Source organism: Bombina bombina, chromosome 4 (assembly GCF_027579735.1).
Source record: "Bombina bombina isolate aBomBom1 chromosome 4, aBomBom1.pri, whole genome shotgun sequence".
In the NCBI taxonomy this organism is placed as follows: Eukaryota; Metazoa; Chordata; class Amphibia; order Anura; family Bombinatoridae; genus Bombina; species Bombina bombina.
The window spans coordinates 768,807,919-768,829,479 of NC_069502.1; the positions used below are offsets into that span (position 1 = coordinate 768,807,919).

The window sequence follows — 21,561 nt, forward strand, 5'->3', positions numbered from 1 at the left end:
TTTTCACAGTAAATGTATTAAGTTAGCAGAGCATTGCACCCACTAGCAAATGGATGATTAACCCCTTAATACCCAAAACGGATAATCAATATAAGAATTAACGTTTTTAACACAGTCAAATACACTGTCACAGGTCTGCTGTGACCGATTACCTCCCTCAAAATGATTTTTGAAATCCCCTGAGCTCTCTAGAGACGTCCTGGATCATGGAGGAAGAAGCAGGAAGACTGACTGAATTTTTACTGCGCAAAAAAGCGCTAAAATAGGCCCCTCCCACTCATATTACAACAGTGGGGAAACTCAGTTAACGGTTTCTATGCAGATATACGACAGCCATGTGGAAAAATTCATGCCCCAATAAGTTATCACCAATGTACCTCACAAAAAAACGATTAACATGCCAGTAAACGTTTTAAAACATCAATTTTAAAGGTTATGTATTGTTATAGATAAGCCTGCTACCAGTTGCTACTACTGCAGTTAAGGCTCATACATTACTTCAGTATTAACAGCATTTTCTTAGTCAAATTCCATTCCTTAGAAAATTACTTTACTGCACATACATTCATCAGCCTGATACCAGTCGCTACTACTGCATTTAAGGCTGTACTTACATTACATCGGTATCAGCAGTATTTTCTTAGTCAATTCCATTCCTTAGAAAAATATTTACTGCACATACCTTATTTGCAGGAAACCCCGCATGCTATTCCCCTTCTGAAGTTACCCCACTCCTCAGAATGTGCGAGAACAGCCAGTGGATCTTAGTTACTTCTGCTAAGATCATAGAAAACGCAGGCAGATTCTTCTTCTAAATACTGCCTGAGAGAAAAAACAGCACACTCCGGTGCCATTTAAAAATAACAAACTTTTGATTGAAGAAGTAATTAAATATAAAAAACTCCACACTGCTCTCACGACCTTCCTTCTATGTTGAGGGTTGCAAGAGAATGACTGGATATGACATGTGAGGGGAGGAGCTATATAGCAGCTCTGCTTGGGTGATCCTCTTGCAACTTCCTGTTGGGAAGGGAATATATCCCATAAGTAATGGATGACCCGTGGACTGAATACACTTAACAAGAGAAATTAGCATATATAATTAGTTAAACACCGTAGTGAATATGTTTAAATGCTAACTATATACATAATAAGTGTGTACATGACCATTTCTCACAATAAAACATTGTTATTATAATAGGCCCAATTGAATAACATCAGTGATGCATTAGAATTTAGTTACAAAAACATTAATCATCAACTATGAAAGAGTTCATACTGTAGTGATACGAAACTAAGTTTGTTTGAAATCAATACATTTTCAACTGAACCAATCATGTTAGTAGCAATAGCAAAAAATAGCAGATGATGGATTAGCAAATATATCTACTAAGGATTGTAAATTTGCTTACAAAAAAAAGCAGAACAATTGGTAATTGTGTTGCACCCACCAAGTTGCCCACGTTGGTGCAGCGCAATTCCTCCTGGCTGTCCACAGTGGGGATGTATAAATGCCACAGTTTCCTGTGTGGCATGTGAAAAAGTGGTATTAGGGTCTGAATTCAGATCTTCAACCACAGGTCAGATATTTCAGAGACGCTCATGTCTCAATTGTCGATCCACTTTTGTCGTGTATGTGATTAATTGCATTATTTGTGACAGGCAGTACGTGGGTCTCACAACACGAGAAGTGAGATCCAGAATAAGAGAGCATCTCTCTAGCATTAAATATGGTACTGCCAGCACTCCGCTGGTTCAGCACTTTGCTCAGGTACACAACAAAAGTGCAAGTTCTTTCAGGTGGTCTTGCATAGAGAAGATATCACCTCCAAAAAGAGGTGGTGACAGAGAGGTACTGTTAGGAAAGAGGTTAGTCTTCTGGATTTTTAAATTGAAAACCAGATTTTCGGAAGGATTTAACTCGGATTATGATTTAATTCATTTCTGGCAGTAAAGTCCCATTATGCATTGTTGCTTTAATACTGTTTTAATTTTGGCATCCAATGTATTAAATTAACAACTATCTAAATAAACAGTCCCATCAGACCAAACATAACTTATATAATACACCAGGTGACTATATATACTCCATCCCTATATGATATAGGTAATAAGAAATCCTATTTTTTTGGGATGTTGATTTAGTATACTTTTTTGCTATTGCTACTAGCGTGATAGGTTCAGTTGAAAATGTATTGATTTCAAACAAACTTAGTTTCGTATCACTACAGTATGAACTATTTCATAGTTGATGATTAATGTTTTTGTAACTAAATTCTAATGCTTCACTGATGTTATTCAATTGGGCCTATTATAATAACAATGTTTTATTGTGTGAAATGGTCATGTATACACTTATGTATATAGTTAGCATTTAAACATATTCACTACGGTGTTTAACTAATTATATATGCTAATTTTTTGTCAACCAATAGGAGGCAGCTAAGGGTGTTTTAAGGTGTTCTTACAACATGGTGAGTCAGCTTAGACTACGGCACAATGCCGAAACGCGTCAGCTGTCTATTTTGCTGACCTCCTTGTTTTTCACGGACTGAGTATCTTACTTTTAACTTTGTACGAATAAAGACTCATTGGGCAGCGACCATCATGACTCTCAGCAGTGTCTCGATACACTCCCAATGCCTAGGAGCCTAGTAACACATATAAGATGAGTCATGTTTAGAGATAGCTTAGAAATTAGACTAAAATGGGAAGACAATGTGTATTTTCATATGACATAGTTTATGGGTTAGCGATGACTAACTCTTGTGAATAGAAATGCCTCAAATTTTACCGGAAAGAGGTAGTATGCAAGAATATCTGATTTGAGACTACATAAACTATACGGAGTACATTAGAATCGAACATATAAATGTAAAACAACAAACTATATAGCCAATTCAACTTCTATTAGCAAATTAACTGTATATATTATACATACCCCACCATGGCTGTATATGTGGACAAGAATTAAATAACATAAATGTGTATAACAATTAGCACTGTACCTAGGAGTACACAGAGCCTGTGGGCACATGTTTGGTTCTAGCATTCAAATTCTATCGCAGTGATAATAGGGTAGGGAGGTTGCCTACATTTTCATTATCTTTTAAACCTCATGTGTGGTAGGTTTAAAATAGGATCAGCCCAGACAACATGTATGTAAGTAGTTATATCGTCTAAAATACACAGGCTAAAAGTGGGTAAGCTGCATTAGGGGTAGCTAACATCAGTGGAGAGAGCAACTTACGCTAAATTAAACGAATATGTAACAAAGAAATAACAAGTATAGTAGAATGGACACCATTATCAAACATAACCATTCTCATTAAGGTGTCTTAATCTTTAAATCCTGCAAGCTTAGTCCAGACTGCAATGACAAATTCTAAGCACTACTAAACTGTAAAGATCCCAACTTGCTAAGATAAAGCATTAAAAAAACCTAAGGATCTTTGCATAACATATTAAAATAAACCATTAAGGGAACGACAGTGCTGTATGAGGGGATAGTCCCATATAAGATTTAGTCATCACAATTGTCAAAAAATGACGTAACTTCCGGCGACACGTATGACGCCGGAAACGGAAATAGAATTTTTGCGCCAAAAAAGTCAGCGCCAAGAATGACGCAATAAAATGAAGCATTTTCAGCCCCCGCGAGCCTAACAGCCCACAGGGAAGAGTCAAATTTTTGAAGGTAAGAAAAAATGGTTAAATCAAAATGCATTATCCCAAATATGAAACTGACTGTCTGAAAATAAGGAAAGTTGAACATTCTGAGTCAAGGCAAATAAATGTTTGAATACATATATTTAGAACTTTATAAACAAAGTGCCCAACCATAGCTTGGAGTGTCACAGAAATAAGACTTACTTACCCCAGGACACTCATCTACATATAGCAGATAGCCAAACCAGTACTGAAACGAGAATCAACAGAGGTAATGGTATATATAAGAGTATATCGTCGATCTGAAAAGGGAGGTAAGAGATGAATCTCTACGACCGATAACAGAGAACCTATGAAATAGACCCCGTAGAAGGAGATCACTGCATTCAAATAGGCAATACTCTCCTCACATCCCTCTGACATTCACTGCACGCTGAGAGGAAAACCGGGCTCCAACTTGCTGCGGAGCGCATATCAACGTAGAATCTAGCACAAACTTACTTCACCACCTCCATCGGAGGCAAAGTTTGTAAAACTGAATTGTGGGTGTGGTGAGGGGTGTATTTATAGGCATTTTGAGGTTTGGGAAACTTTGCCCCTCCTGGTAGGAATGTATATCCCATACGTCACTAGCTCATGGACTCTTGCTAATTACATGAAAGAAATATACTCAAGTCCTGCATGCCATCTGATTCCTTCCATGTCAAGTAGTGTCTTGCGAAGTTTACTTCTGACAGGCTCCGGTAAAATCCACTCTGTGCTGTGACTGTCAATATCGGCTGCCTGATTAGGTAAGTTACAGTCACTGAGACTGAGCACCTCTGCTTGTGAGGGGACCAGATAGAAAAAAAGGAAAGGACACCTAGCTTTGTCACATAGTTCCAAAGAGCTCACTGTCTTGCAAGATGGTTTTTTAGTTTTAAGAAGTGTCCGCCCCTGCACCCGGAGGACGCCTTCCCCGGGCCACGGCAAAACACCTTCCTCAGCTTGGTCAGCATCTGGTGAGGTGGGGTGTCGTGCAAGAGGGGACCTCTTGTCCAAACCTTATCCACCTTAGGCTTGTGCGCTGGTCGTGTTATCTGCAATGACAGGAGTCCTCTCGTAATTAGCAACTGCGTCGGTACAATGTGCCTCTGGGTGTCCACTAACTTAGTGTGCCGGTCTCGTCGACCTCCATCTTCTCCCTCAGAAATCAGAGGCTCCTTACAGGCTAGTCTGTATAGTTGCTGTGCTTGAGATCTGCAAAGGAGCGGTCGGAGGCATCAAGCGCTGCTTCTATTACTGTGTCAGTTATGGCCATTTTGAAATTCTGGAGCCTGGCTTAGTGCTCTGTGGTTTCGGCAGCCTTATTAGGTAATCAAAAGGACCAGACACTCCAGAAGCACCTCAGCGCTGATCGGCTCTGTAGTTCCTCTGGAAGTGTGTATTCCGCTTGCATAAATCATTTAGGGCTCTTCTGTAGTGTCAAATGGGACCTCCATTAAGAAAGACTCCACAATGTCATGGCGGGCCATCTTAATGAGTCACTCATTAGAACTCTGCTTCACCACTTTCTTATAAATCACCTACGTGGATATGTATATTTTGGCTGCTCCCCTTAATGTATAGTCTTATTTTGAGCAATATAGAAGCCTCATTCTAGCGTTGTGTCCTGATATTTCTAAGACTTTGTAAAGAGAGTCATGAAAGTGCGGCCATTTCGCTCCCCAGCTGGCTCCGCCCCCCAGGGTGGCAATATTTTTATTATACACACATACACAATTGTATGTATGCCATTGCTCTTTCATATTTATGAAAACTCTTTATCCCTTTATCTGTGTTCTTGGTTATGTTTCAAATAAAAAAAAAATGTACATACATAAACAAGTTAAATCTTTCAAATTTTTATTTGCTTTTTTTTTTAAATATATAAAATTGATAAAACAATTTCTGTTATGACCAGCATTATATAAATGTTATCTCCAGCTGATCCTTTTAGAATTATCTTTAAAAATACAGACAAGATACTCCCCTAAAATAAATGTCTGCATCAACAAACAGTATACATATATGATGTTTCGGAGGGGGGGGGGGGGGGAGTTTAATGTCTGTAACGTAAGAAAAACAAAAAAACTAAACAAAAAAAACAAAACACAACAGTTACTTGTTCTGTGCAGTTACTATAGGAAAGGTAATCCTAGTGGTTTATCTAGGGAACACATATAGTTTAGAAATTCAAAGAATTAATTTATAAATTAAATTGATTACTAAAAAAAAAAGGAAACAAGAACTCGCAATGATAAATGGCATAACTGATTGCCTTGAAGCTAAGTGTTTGACACAACTAACAAGTTTGCTTTCTGTGCACACCTCAAATTCACTAGTAGCAGCTCCATTTGGCAGTTACTCATATGTGGATAAGATAAGAAATTAGCAAATTGACTGCTAACTTTCTCTCCTTAAAAGTGCAAGAATTTCAAAGGTGACAGTCACCGTCATTAGCTGTTCAGTCGATTGTACATGTTATACACACAAAAAAATATTAAAAAAAAAAAACAAAACAAAAAAACAGGGATTGTAATTTATTCAATAAATAAAAAAATGGCGAATGACTTTCTCTATAAAATCTTATGCGCTTTAGTGTACGAGCACTTAAGCTTTAGCAAAAAACATCTTATTTCTATGGCAATGCTATTTGCTAAAAAATCTCAGCTTATAAAAATAAATAATATCTGCAGATTAATGTATGAGAATTTGTGTTACGTCTCACTACCCTGGATTCACTAGAGAATTTAAGAATCCAGCGAGACCCAGATCTACATAAGTAGCAGATTCACTAACATGTAGATATATAAAAATGTGTTCACCATCAGACTTTAGTGTGCAAGTTCTATAGCATATGGGATAGGAGAGAATGTCTAATTGAAAGTACTTTGAATTATCAATTAAACTATGGGTATCTGTGATAACTATGGGTTTATAAAGGTAAAATATTGTAAGCACGTATATATATATATATATATTTATAATGGATGTTATCCAGCTCAACAAATTAAAAAATCAGGAAACCAGTATAGTACAACACATTTACTGTGGATCAGATGGATTTCCTATATCTGCAGAGCCATAACACTGTTTGCATAAAACTATTAGCTCTCACATTAATGGTTCTACCGCATTAAGCCACTGTATAAAAGATAGTCAATTTAGAATATGCTGAAAAAGCCACTTTGTAAAGAAGCCTTTTTTTTTTTTAAAATGGAAATTGGAGTGATGCATCACATCTGGTTTGCTATCAGAACAGCTATTTAAAAGATGCACGTTAAAAAGCTTACCCTAATTTCTGCTGGGACCAGCTGCCCCCCTCCCCAGTCCCATACCTCAAGCCAATCAGAGGCCGTAGTGCCCAAGTCACTAGTAGCCCCCCCCCCAAGTGCTGTATGTGTCAGGAGAGACACTGTGCCTGTATTCACCTTAGAAAATGAACTCCTCCATAGAAAATATAATCTCTTGCTTGAAGGTCTCTGATTGGCTGTGGCATCCATAGGTTATTTAATAACAAACTGTTGACCTGTTGTACATTTTAATTAATATGCAAAATAAATCTGCATTTTTAAAATAATGCCGTATTTTGCAGTACTAGGAAATTAGAAGTGACACAAACTCTACTGTTCCTTTAAGGGACACTAGCTGTCAGTCTTAAAAAATCACCCATCATGATTTAAAATATTATTTGAACTTTCCCAAATAATTGCTGCTAGATCACAATGCATTATTAATCAAATCATCCAATATGTCAATAAAAATATCAATGCCGTGCTCACGAATAAAAATACATATCACTTAGGAAGCATAGTTTCGAAAAAGAAAAAAAATATTGCGAAGCTTTTGTTGAACTATATACAACACACACAATCAGATGTAGTAAAATAGGGAGGGGGTTATTTTTTAAGCAGTAGGATTTCCGGGTGAAGATTTCCAAACATAGTCCTAAAAGAGAAACGCAGATGTCTGTGCAGTAATATATAGAACTAATGCTTGCTGCTAATATATATGTGCAAATAGATCATTCCAAAGTCATAAAAATTTGAGTCCCTTTGTTAACAGAGACATTATGCAACTCCTTGGAGGAAAATAAGGGCATCCTTTTCAAAGATGTTGCAATGGAAGACAAATCCGTTAATGAAGAGAGGAAAATGAATTTGCAGCTACGTTTGATTCAATCTCTCTGCAACCACTGTAGAATCTTGCTGAAGAGATCCATGATGTGACCCAAAACTATTTCGATTACCCCAATTCAAATAATCATCAACAAAGCTGAAAAAGAAGTGAAAACATTTTTAAAAAAATACTATCTGATAAACTGAATCATAAGATTGATAAATGGACATTCTAAAGCAAAAAGGGCATTCTTTAGTTTCTTAGATCATGTGATTCTTGCATTACTGAACCTGGCTAGCTATGATTTAGCTTTTGCAAAGGGCGTTAAAGAGATACTAAACCCAAAGTTTTTCTTTCAGGATTTGGATAGAGCATGCAATTTTAAGCAACTTTCTATTTTACTCCTATAATCCTTTTTTTTCGCTCTCTTGGTATCTTTGTTTGAAAAGTAGGAATAAAAGCTTAGGAGGCAGCCTATTTTCGGTTCAGCATCCTGGGTAGTTCTTGCAGATTGGTGGTGAATCAAACCGAGGTGCTGAACCAAAAATGGGCCAGCTCCTAAGCTTACATTACTGCTTTTCAAATAAGGATACAAGAGAACAAAGACAATTGATAATAGGAGTAAATTAGAACGTTGCTTAAAATTGTCTGCTCTATATGAATCATGAAAGAAAAAAAACTTAAATTATGCTTACCTGATCATTTTCTTTTCTTCAGATGGAAAGAGTCCACAGCTGCATTCATTACTTTTGGGAAAATATAACCTGGCCACCAGGAGGAGGCAAAGACACCCCAGCCAAAGGCTTAAATACTCCTCCACTTCACTCATCCCGCAGTCATTCTGCCGAGGAACAATAGAAGAAATATCAGGGTGAAAAGGTGCCAGAAGAACAAAAAATAACAGACGCCCCACAGAAAAAGTACGGGCGGGGAGCTGTGGACTCTTTCCATCTGAAGAAAAGAAAATGATCAGGTAAGCATAATTTAAGTTTTTCTTCATAAATGGAAAGAGTCCACAGCTGCATTCATTACTTTTAGGAAAACAATACCCAAGCTATAGAGGACACTGAATGCAAAAACGGGAGGGTACAAGAGGCAGCCTATTCTGAGGGCACCAGGCCTGAAAACCCCTTCCCAAAAAAATCCCACTTCGTCCGATGCAGAGAACAACCTTGAAAAAAAGGAAGAGGTCCAAGGACACTGACCCGCAGATAGTCCACAGCCTTGCTAGAGACCGCAGGAACTAGACTCGACTGAGTCAACCGCCTCCAAGAGAGACACCGTCCATAGCAGTCGGTCTCCAAACAACACACCCCTTACTAAAGAAAGGGAACAAACTGCCGTATTCTTCAACAAAGAAGAAAAGGCACAGAGAAAACATGATTGTACTTGTAAAGTGCGGCTAATCCCCCCTAAGGGACTCAAGGCGTTGCTCATTTTATCAACCTTGAAAGGCGGAAAGGCTGAGTAGACCTCGCCGGGGATCAAAATTGCAACTCTCAGTTTGCTACAGTGCAGAGTAGCCACAGTACATTAGTATGCTCAGCTAGCTTCCAGCTAGCATAATGAACTCCAGAAAAAAAAAACCCTAAAAAGGGCACAACGAGTCCTAAATAAAAACACAGAGCAAAAACCAGAGAAACTGGGTCAGGCTAACAGAGACCCAACCACTCTCAAAGAAACAAAGGGAGGCAACGCCCAGACCCCAGAATACAGAAACCACGGGATAAGGCCGGGAGTCTGAAACAGAGAGAGGATCTTCCCCTAACACAGTGCAACCGCACCCTAGAAAGCAACTGAAGACGAAGGTCCCCAAGTCGCAAAAAGGTATCTCAGAATATCGAAATATTCAGAACGAAACCTCGTGCAGCAAGCTCAGATAGGTCTGACTAACAACACCTGAAGCAAAAACACTGCACGCAGCAGTCATCTAAAAATGACTCAAACTTAAATACTTGCAGGGCAAGTAGCTGAAGATAGGATCCTTCAGATTACTAAGTATTCACTAACCAGCAGATAACGTTGCAGGCTAAGAGCCACCAGTCCTTCCCACAAATCTTGAATGTGGAGAAACCTCAAAAAGGCTTACTGTACCTCGAATGCTCCGAGGACGAAATAGCAGAGCAACAGATCTCAGATCCTGCTCCAACACCAGCCCAAGCAACAGACATGTCTGATAGACAGTGGGACAGAAAGACCACAACCGCAAGCCCCCAGGGAATGGAAGAAGAAAAAGGGGGGGACTCACAGAGCTTGGGTGCCAACGCAATCCGCTCCTCCAAAATATGGCACTCCCAAGGAGAACCCCCTAGGACCTGGAACAGAGAAAAGTGCAATAGATCCGTAGGAAGACCTGTCACAACTCTCTTAGACATACTCTACTCGGAGAGATCAATTTCCAACAAGTGGAACAGAGCCCACAGAGCAGCAGATGCTGCCCCTTACAGAAATAAGCCACCTGATCCAACCTCCTACACACAGGGCAGGACAAGACCCTCCAGAGAGAGAGGAAACTCCAACTCATAAGGAAGTTAAACTATCCCCTCCATAGGAAAGGGCACAGATCAGAAAAGCATACATGTCCACAAGACATGAAGCCATAGTATGATCAAAACACGGACCGAATGAAAAATCATCCAGACACCACTGTTGACCCAACAGAGAAAAAAACTCCCCATAGAGGAGCACACTCCGTCCGAAGGACAAGTTAGGGCTTAAAGTTTATAACCAGTACCCGAAGGTGGACGAGAACTCTGGTCTACTTGCTTGCAAGCCCAATGAGCTAGCCCCTATGTCGCAACATAGGGTCCCTGAAAAAAACTGGGTAATCCCGAACCAGTCCACCGGATCATAAGTCTCCAGGCATCCAAGAAAGATCCAAGACAAGAACTCCGGACCCGGAACCCAGAATCGTCCTAGAACGAATGACACCCTGAGGGAACACAAGATACCCAGTCTGAAGCAATCAGACCTCACAAGGGATGAGAACCAGGAAACCCTGAGAACGGGTACAGGACTCACTCGTAATTCCCAGCCCAAAGGGAAGAGAACACCTTTAGCCGGAGGTCAACACCTCTCTAGTAAGGTACTAGGTCGCGACAAAGTCATGCAATTTCTCTAGAGCCCAAAGGCCCCAAGGTCAGCACTAAGGGAAATGAAAACGAGAACCCGAAAGAGAGTAGAAAGAAAGGATAGTCTCCATAATCCTTTCAGATTAACGTTCCAGAGGACCACACCCAAGGGAGAAGAATGCAAAGCATCCCGAACCCAGGCAGAAAAACATCCCCTATGCAAAAAGCTTGGAAAAAGAGACAACACCTCCTATCGCCCCTGATATGGAGACGACTAACTCCTGAAGGAAGACAGAGCCTCACCGCCTTCACTTCCTAATTAAGCGGCCAAAGCCGCCAGAAAAAACGGACGTCCAGAAAGTCTCGACCAAAAGGAAGAGAACCTCTAAAAGGAACAAGTCCTAAAAGGACACTTCCAAAGAGACCATGAAAGGCAAAACCGTAAGAACGGCGGTATGAAGGACCTAAAGCCTCCAAGCCTCCAACCCACAACGGGAAGGAACACTCTAGTTCCCGAAAAATTCGGAAACGACTTAGCATGTCACTGCGGATCTCAATGGAGTCCCGGCCCACTAGATTAAAAGGTGAATGAGGACTAAACCAATCCCCCATGCCCCTAAGAAACTATGGACCCTCAAGTCCTCTCAGGATGCTAGTTGAAGCTTGTAAAACAAGACAATCACACAAATCGTATTGTGATCACTAGGCGCCGTTACCGGACAAACCGGACATAAAAAAGGTGCCACGTGTCTGAACTAGGCTTGTACCCAGTCAGGACCAGCCTGAAGCCAAGGGCCTCAGCATTGTCAAGGCCACAGAGTCTCCCCCAATGATGGAGGGATAAAGAACAGTCATACAGACCTTTGTAAACAGAGCGACCACAAAATCGTGAGTATCAATTCCAGAGAGGAAAGTTCCAGAAGGAAACATCACACCACAACATGAGCTTTAAAGCAAATAAAATTCATCCTCACCGGATGAAAAAGATAAGGAAACCCGTAGGTTATCGCCCAGGAAGAACGGACAGACCCGCAGGACCAGCCCAACAGGGGTCCGAGACTTCCAAGCTCAGAACTGGAAAAGGATACACAAATAACAAAGACTATAAGAAGATTACTTCATCCCCTTATTTCTATGTATGCAAGCCAGTCGAAGAGTAAGACTGAGAATCCCCAGACCCATTAAGAGTGGGATCCTCCAGCAACGCCAAAAACGTGCCTTAGTAGGACACAAAGGCGTGCCAGTCTATAACGAAAGGCGCAACATACCTCCGCGGGACAAAAAGGAAACACCGGCCCCCTAAGGTTGACCCCGAGGCCTCAGGGGCAGTCGCTTCCCTGGAAGGCTGAACTGGACCAGGCGATCCCACGCCTGACAAGCCCCGGTTAACGAAACACGGACAATATTATAACTGATGGGCATGTATCCCGGGCCAATTCATATTCTTCTCCAAGAATCCTCCATAACTGGGACACTGCCGCCTCCAGAGAACCAGACACCAGCGGACCAGGATTTCTTTGTCGCCACGCGGTCAGGAAAACGGAAATGGGGTCACAAGGTAAACCGTGTAGTCCATGCGAAAGCACGCACAACCGAAAGGCCGCGTCACTAGACATAGGCCGTTATGTTCCAAAATAGCCATGAGCCGAAGCAACACTTCACAGTAGCAGACAGAATCACATAACAAAAATGATTATAAACCCCCCTGTTCAATAATCCCCCTCAGGAGATATTAACCCTTGATTCCTAGATACAAAAAGGAGCCTCACTGAGACCCTATGTTAAAGTTATCCCCTCTCGGATAAACAATTGAAATTACTATACATCCATGATGAAAGTAAAATAAAACGATCTTATCGGAATCTATGCCGTGGAACAGGAACACGGCCCTTCAAGTGTGACAGATAGTAGCGTCGCCTCTGCCATGGACTTGAGAGAAAAAAAAACAGGCAGCGAAACTCATGAACGCCGATTGCTTGTGGAGCCGTTAATATTAGTCGGGATGGTTTCGCAGAAAGATTCTCCCTGCATCTCCGAACTCTAACTTTCACCCATGCTCTCACTGAGAGGCTGACAGGACTACTTAAACTCCGGTTCCATACAGAAGAGTACTACCCTCCATAAGAGGCTATTGAAAACTTCTGACACTTCTCTGCCAACCTCCTGGGACGAAAGGTAAAGAATCACTGGGGGATGAGGGAAGTGGAAGGAGTATTTAAGCCTTTGGCTGGGGTGTCTTTGCCTCCTCCTGGTGGCCAAGTTCTATTTTCCCAAAAGTAATGAATGCAGCTGTGAACTCTCCATTTATGAAGAAAATGTGGGTTTAGTATCCCTTTAATCACATTTGTTATGTCCAGCTTGCAGACCACATATATTGCAATGTTTGAAAATTACAAAGTTGGTGAGCAAATAAGGAGACAGACTTCTGCATGTAACCACCAATTATTGGCCTTTGCGGGTGTTAAAACACAGAAAGCTAGAATCAAAATCCAAAAATGACATGTTCTAAAAATAATTTGCTTTAGAGTATCCCTTTAAATGCATACAATTTTCTTTTTAAAGCTCTTACCTGCCCTGTAAGGTTGAAGGTGCTATATTCCACACTAAGTCATCATCACTGTCATAGCGCCTCGGGTTGTCAAAGAAAAACGAACGCGGCCCAAAGCCATGATTAGGTACCAAGCCAGGGTTTGTCTGTAAAAATATAGATTGAAAGAAAAAAAAAAGTTATTTCCATCACCACACAAAATATTAATTTAGTTCCTTGTATATATTTCAGAGGGTGGGACTGTGAGCAAGAGATATACTGGGTTTGGTGGTGACGATAACTACATAACCTATTTGGATTTCAGAAGAACAGCTCAGAATATACAACCTCCAGTTAAAGGACCATTCTAGTGAAAACAAATAATGAACATGCTCTAATTTTAAAACTACTGACTCATGGTTAAGTACTGCTTAGGAGCAATAGAAACCTGGCTAGTCCTGAATGGACATGGCTGGTGAGCCAATCAGAAGCATTAGTTGCACAACCTTGTGCGACTGCCCATTCTGATTGGCTCACTGGCCGTGTCAGCGTGGGACCAGCAGCTTTCTACGGGTTCCTGATACTTTAACTGTGTTTAATCACTTGGTGGGAGTTAAACACACATACTTGCAGGGTCTAACAAAAAGAAAATTTATGCTTACCTGATAAAGTTATTTATTTATTGACACGGTGAGTCCATGGATCATCATAATTACTATTGGGAATATCACTCCTGACCAGCAGGAGGAGGCAAAGAGCACCACAGCAAAGCTATTAAATACCACTTCCTTACCCCCAACCCCCAGTCATTCGACCAAAGGGAAAGGAGAAAGGAAGTAATTTAAAGTTGCAGAGGTGCCTGAGGTTTATATAAAAATAAACTTTCTGAAAATACAGGGCGGGCCGTGGATTCACCGTGTCAAGAAATAAAATTTATCAGGTAAGCATAAAATTTTCTTTTCTTTCTAATGACACAGTGAGTCCACGGATCATCATAATTGCTATTGGGAATCAATACCCAAGCTAGAGGACACGGATGATAAGGGAGGGGCAAGACAGTTAGCCTAAACAGAAGGCACCACTGCCTGAAGAACCTTTCTCCCAAAAGAAGACTCAGCTGAAGCAAAAGTATAAAATTTGTAAAATTTAGAAAAAGTGTGTAAAGATGATCAAGTGGCAGCTTTGCAAATCTGATCTACAGAAGCTCCATTTTTGAAAGCCCAAGTAGAAGAAACAGCCCTCGTGGAATGAGCCGTGATTTTCTCAGGAGGCTGCTGACCAGCAGTCTCATATGCCAAGCAAATAATACCCCTCAACCAACAAGAAAGAGAAGTAGCCGTAGCTTTCTGACCTTTACGCTTCCCAGAAAAAACGACAAAGAAGAAGAAAATCCTTAGTCGCCTGCAAATAATATTTCAATGCACGAACTACATCAAGGTTGTGCAAGGTTGTGCAACAAACGTTCCTTATGAGAAGAAGAATTAGGGCACAGAGAAGGAACAACAATTTTTTGATTAATATTCCTATCCGAAACAACCTTTGGAAGGAAACCTAGAGCAGCACTTTATCAGAATGAAAAATAAAGAAAGGAGATTCACACTGCTACGCAGAAAGCTCCAAAACTCTTCTAGCCGAAGAGATGGCAATCAAAAACAAAACCTTCCAGGATAACAACCTAATATCCAAAGAATGCATAGGCTCAAACGGAGCCTGTTGAAGAACTCTAAGAATTAAATTAAGACTCCAAGGAGGAGTCAAACTTAAACATAGGCCGGATTCTAACCAGGGCCTGACAAAAAGACTGAACGTCTGGCACATCAGCCAGACGCTTGTGCAACAAAATAGATAAAGCAGAAATTTGACCCTTCAGGGTACTTGCAGATAAACCCTTCTCCAGACCCTCCTGGAGAAAAGACAAAATCCTCGGAATCCTGACTCTACTCCAAGAGTAGCCTCTGGATTCACACCAATACAGATATTTACGCAATATCTTATAATAGATCTTTCTAGTCACAGGTTTACGCACCTGAATCATAGTCTCAATAACCAATTCAGAAAAACCATGCTTGGATAGAATCAAGCGTTTAATCTCCAAGCAGTCAGCTTCAGAGAAACGAGATTTGGATGAAGGAAGGGCCCCTGAAGAAGAAGGTCCTTCCTTAACGGAAGACTCCAAGATGCGGAGGATGACATCTCCACCAGATCTGCATACCAGATCCTGCAAGGCCACGCCAGTGCAATTAGAATCACTGACGCCCTCTCTTGTCTAACCGGGCAATGACCCAAGGAAGAAGATCAAATGGAGGAAACATGTATGCCAGACTGAACTTCCAAGGAACTGCTAGCGCATCTATCAGGACAGTCTGAGGATCCCTTGACCTCGAACCGTACTTCGGAAGCTTGGCATTGTGACGAGATGCCATAAGTTCCAAATCCGGTTGACCCCACTTGAGAATCAAAATGGAAAACACCTCCGGATGAAGTTCCCACTCCCCGGGATGAAAAGTCTGTCTGCTCAGAAAATCCGCTTCCCAATTGTCCACCCCAGGAATGTGGATCGCAGATAGACAGCAGTTGTGAGCCTCCGCCCACTGCATAATCTTGGTTACCTCTGTCATGGCCAGGGAACTCTGAGTCCCTCCTTGATGATTGATGTAAGCCACTGATGTAATGTTGTTCGACTGAAACCTGATAAACTGGGTGGAAACTAACTGAGGCCAGGTCAGAAGAGCATTGAAGATTGCCCTCAGCTCTAGAATTATGGGAAGAATTGACTCTTCCCGAGACCATAGACCCGGAGCCTTCAACGAACCCCAGACAGCTCCCCATCCCAGCAAACTGGCATCCGTGGTCACGATCACCCAGGTAGGCCTGCGAAAACAGGTTCCCTGAGAGAGAAGATCTTGAGACAACCACCACGGAAGAGAATCTCTTGCAGCCTTATCTAGAACAATCTTTGGGGACAGATCCGTATAATCCCTGTTCCACTGCCTGAGCATGCATAACTGCAGAGGCCTGAGATGGACCCGAGCAAACGGAATGATGTCCATGACTGAAACCATCAGAGCAATAACCTCCCTACACTGGGCCACCGACGTCCTAAGAGAGGACTGAAAAGCAAGGCATGAATTGAACATTTTTGATTTCCTTGCTTCTGTCAAAAAAATCATAATTTCTAGAGAATCTATAATGGTTCCCAAGAATACCACTCTTGTAGCCGGAATCAAGGAACATTTTCCTAAATTCACCTTGCAACCGTGGGAGCGCAGAAAAGACAACAACAACTGCATGTGGGAGCTTGCTATTTGAGAAGATGGCACCTGAACTAGAATGTCGTCCAGTTAAGGAGCTACCGCAACCCCCTGGAATCTGAGCACTGCCAGTAACGCACCCAGAACCTTTGAGAACACCCTGGGCGCAGTCGCAATACCAAAAGGAAGGCCACAAACTGAAAATGCTTGTCTAGAAAAGAAAATCTCAGAAACTTGTGATGTTCCTTGTGGATGGGAATATGCAGATACACATCCTTCAAATCCACCGTAGTCATGAATTGACCCTCTTGAACCAAAGGAAGAACTGACCGAATAGTTTCCATCTTGAAAGAAGGAACTCTGAGAAACTTTTTTACACACTTGAGATCTAGGATGGGTCTGAAAGTTCCCTCCTTTTTGGGAACGATAAACAGATTGGAATAGAAACCTAGTCCCTGCTCCTGGACTGGAACAGGAAAGATCACTCCCATGTCAGAAAGATCCTGAACACAACTTAAGAATGCCTTTCTTTTTATCTGGCCTACAGGTAACCTGGAAAGAAGAAACCTGCCCCTGGGAGGAAAAGTTTTGAACTCCAGTTTGTATCCCTGGGACACAATATCTACCACCCAAGGATCTGGAACATCTCGAACCCAGGCTTGAGCGAAAAATGAAAGCCTGCCCTTCACGAGATCCATTCCCGGATCGGGGGCAGACCCTTCATGCTGACTTTGAGTCAGCAGCAGGCTTCTTAGCTTGCTTCCCCTTGCTCCAGGACTTATTGGACTTCCAAAAGGACTTGGACTGATCCTGCTTGGAGGAGAAAGAGGAAGACTTACCAGAGAAGTTACGAAAGGAACGAAAATTACTCTGATGACCCTTCTGTTTGTTTCTCTTATCCTGAGGGAGAGAATGCCCCTTCCCTCCAGTAATATCAGAAATAATCTCAGCCAAACCTGGCCCAAACAAGGTCTTACTATTGTAAGGAATGGATAAAAGCTAAGATTTAGAGGATACATCCGCAGACCAGGACTTTAACCATAAAGCCCTGAGCACCAGAAATCTTTGCTCCCAATTTGATGACCTGTAAAGAAGCATCCGCAATAAAAGAATTAGCCAATTTTAAAGCCCTAATTCTATCCTGAATCTCTGCAAGAGGAGTATCCTGCTGAATAGAATCAGACAATGCATCAAACCAATATGCAGCCGCACTGGTAATCATAGCAATACACATAGCAGGCTGCCATTGAAACCCCTGGTGAACATACATCCTTTTAAGCAAAGCCTCCAACTTCTTATACATGGGATCCTTAAGAGAACAACTATCCTCAATAGGAATAGTGGTCCTCTTGGCTAAAGTGGAAATAGCTCCTTCTACCTTAGGAATCATCTGCCAAGATTCCTTAATAGAATCTGCAATAGGAAATGAATACCAGGTTTCTCCCATTCCCGTGTAATAATCTCTGAAACACGATCTGGAACAGGAAAAACTTCTGCCACAGAAGGAACCTCAAAAAACTTATTAAGTTTACTAGTCTTCTTGGGAGTAACTATGATCGTCGAATCCAGCTTAAATCTGAAAGAAACAACCTCAGAATCAGCAGAAGGAATTACGCTATCAGAGTCTGAAATTTCACCCTCAGACGCTACTGAAGTATCTTCCTCCTCAGACCTAAGGGAAGAAACATTTGACATAACAGAGTCAGGAACCTTATACTTCCTTATGAGCTTCCCCTGCAATACAGGAAAAGCAGACAAAGTCTCAGATACAGCAGAGGATATGCGAGTAGCCCTTTCCTGCAAAGATTAACCAACCTAAAATGAAACGCAGGGCACTGCATGAGAAGAGGATTGAGATTGGGATGATTGGGGAGAAAGCTGTGCAACAGCTTGAACAGGAGACTCCTGAACAACATTCTCCTTAGAAAATGAAGGCTCTGAATCAAAAAGCCTATCCCTGTTATGTAATTTTCTCTCTATACATGAGGAACAAAAAGGGATAGGAGGCTCCACATTAGCATCTAAACATAGATTGCAAGTAACAGCTTGCAAGTCCTCTTGGTCCCGCTCAAACACACAAGACTAAAATAAAAAACTTGAATTTATTTTATATAAAAATAAAAACTGTTAATATCCCTTTAAGAAAAAGTATTAAAACACCACACAATGAACCCAGGACCCCTGCAGCACACCTCTACACCTCAACAAAACCTTGCCGAGGTGCTTACCTGACCCCCTCCAACCGGAACAAACAAATCAATCCGGACTCCAAGGAAAAACAGCACCAGGTCCGCCCACACTAGAAACATGCTGACCGCAGCTAAAACAAAACACTTCCACAGCTCCTAAAAGTTAAAGAAAGAGCGCACGAAAACTTGCGCCAAGGAAACTGCACCCATTATGGGCGTGCCTCATCACCACCCCGGCCAGCATTATACTAAACATTGCAAACAGCCACCGGGAGGAAAGGAAAGAGCATGACACGCTCCAAAACACCAGCAAACATATCTAATGTCCCTGACACACAAACACTAACGAACAGAGCCAAAATAAAGGAGAGCTCCATCCTCACAGTGCCCCACACAAAAAAACACAAGTACTGCCATAATAAAAAAAAACTGCACATAAGCAGGATTCAAATCTGAACCCCATAAGTGCTAAAAAAAAATCTGAGCTCCTCCATCAGAAAAATAAAAGTAGCACTTACCTTCATCACAGTCTGCCCGGCAGCTCACAAGGTTTCATCCCTCACATGGACCTGTGGAAAAGCAAAAAAAGACCAAGTAAACCTACTTAGATCTTTTAAAATAAGGGCAGCAAAAGACTAATTGGGAGGCACAGTGGGGATTATACCCCGCCAATTCCCAAATGCTTAAAAGCCACCACTGCTCAACTGAAGAGACTGACATGGACTACGACTACACCTCAGGAAAACAGAGCAAACCTGCTCTGCTTAAAAATAACAAAGTCTTGATTGAAGAATCAGACACCTAACTTTACCCCTCCTTGCAACTGATACAAGCAAAGAGAATGACTAGGGGTTGTGGGTAACGGAGTGGTATTTAACAGCTTTGCTGTGGTGCTCTTTGCTTCCTCCTGCTGGTCAAAAGTGATATTCACAATAGTAAGCATGATGATCCGTGGACTCACTGTGTCAATAAAAAGAAAAGAACATGTCATTTTTTTTCACTAGAATGAACCTTCAAGTACATTATAGTGTCTGTGTTTGTGTGTGTGGGGGATAAGTGAGGTAGACCTTGTATAAAAATGTAGCTTTTATTTAATAGTTTTAAAAAAACAAAATCATGCTCTACTTTATGCAGAGGAATACATTTAACTGTGTTTAACATTTTACAAACCATTTAATTACAGTGAGCTTCTCAATCACAGCTTGTTATTAGTGTAACTTATTTTAACATGAACTATCCAGCACGTCATTACCTGTTGGAGCTTTATACACAAACATTACTATTATTGACAGCTGCTCCTCCACTGACTATTTGAGTATCCTGAGTACTGTTAGCATGCTGCTATAGTCTTTGATATATATTCACTAAAATGTGCTTAACCATCAAATAATGAATAAACAAAGCTGAATACTGTCCACTAGCTCATCTGTTGTAGTTATGATGGTATTGTACCTACCATATCCTGAGCAGAGTTTCGCACACGGAAGTAGTAAACCACTAAACTCGTCGGTAGCAGTTCCCAAACAAAAAGGATTATTCCAAAGACAATGTAGCCAGTATCTCCAAGTTTGCACTTTAAATCAGCCTATTTATAAGGAAAATAAAATGAAGAAGAAAAATATGATCAATAAATAGGACTTTACTCAATTTGCCACTAAATAAAGATGAGAAGCAAAATTGACACAAAACATAGCATAGTCATCTGAACTCAGCAAGGAACACTGTCATCCTTTGCATAGAAGTAATTAAAGGGAAAGAAAACCTATGTTTTTTTCATTTCATGATTTAGCTAGAGCATGCAGTTTTAAACAACTTTCCAATTTATGTCTATTATCGGATTTGCTTCGTTCTCTTGGTATCCATGTTTGAAAAGTATATCTAGATAGACTTTAAAGCAGCAGTGCCCTACTTGGAGTGAGCTGCTGATTGGTGGCTGCACTGAAATGCTTCTGGTCATTGGCTCACCTGAAGTGTTTAGCTAGCTCCCAGAAGTGCATTGATGTTCCTTTAACCCCTTAATGACCACAATGTACCCTGTATGTCACTGGTCGTTAAGGGTTTTTTCAGGACATAAAAGCACAAGTCTAGCAAGAACACGCTATTAATGCCCTCCCTCCAGAAGGCTTTGTGGAATAGAGCAGTCTCAACGTTGGTGGCAAGACCGCACTATAAAACAATCAAGTTCCAAAAAAAGGCTAGCGACATACAGGGTACGTCGCTGGTCCTTAAGGGGTTAACGAAAAACACCAAGCGAATAAAACAAATTTGATAATAGAAGTAAATTGGAAAGTTTTTTAAAACTGTATGTTCTATCTGAATCATGCAAAAAACAGAATTTATGTTTACCTGATAAATTACTTTCTCCAACGGTGTGTCCGGTCCACGGCGTCATCCTTACTTGTGGGATATTCTCTTCCCCAACAGGAAATGGCAAAGAGCCCAGCAAAGCTGGTCACATGATCCCTCCTAGGCTCCGCCTACCCCAGTCATTCGACCGACGTTAAGGAGGAATATTTGCATAGGAGAAACCATATGGTACCGTGGTGACTGTAGTTAAAGAAAATAAATTATCAGACCTGATTAAAAAAAAACCAGGGCGGGCCGTGGACCGGACACACCGTTGGAGAAAGTAATTTATCAGGTAAACATAAATTCTGTTTTCTCCAACATAGGTGTGTCCGGTCCACGGCGTCATCCTTACTTGTGGGAACCAA

At 41.2% G+C, this 21,561-nt stretch overlaps 1 protein-coding gene across 1 annotated transcript in view; it reads right to left on the reverse strand.

Moving 5' to 3' along the window:
* Positions 1-5,536: 5,536 nt before the first annotated feature.
* Positions 5,537-21,561, reverse strand: part of GPR137B (G protein-coupled receptor 137B) — a 195,499-nt gene continuing 179,474 nt past the window's right edge. Inside the window, exons 5-7 of the mRNA XM_053711100.1 lie at positions 20,304-20,432; positions 13,450-13,574; positions 5,537-7,965 (exon numbers count right to left, since the gene is read on the reverse strand). Coding sequence (XP_053567075.1) covers positions 7,857-7,965; positions 13,450-13,574; positions 20,304-20,432 — 363 coding nt within the window. The 3' untranslated portion in view covers positions 5,537-7,856. The remainder of the gene's footprint in view (positions 7,966-13,449; positions 13,575-20,303; positions 20,433-21,561) is intronic.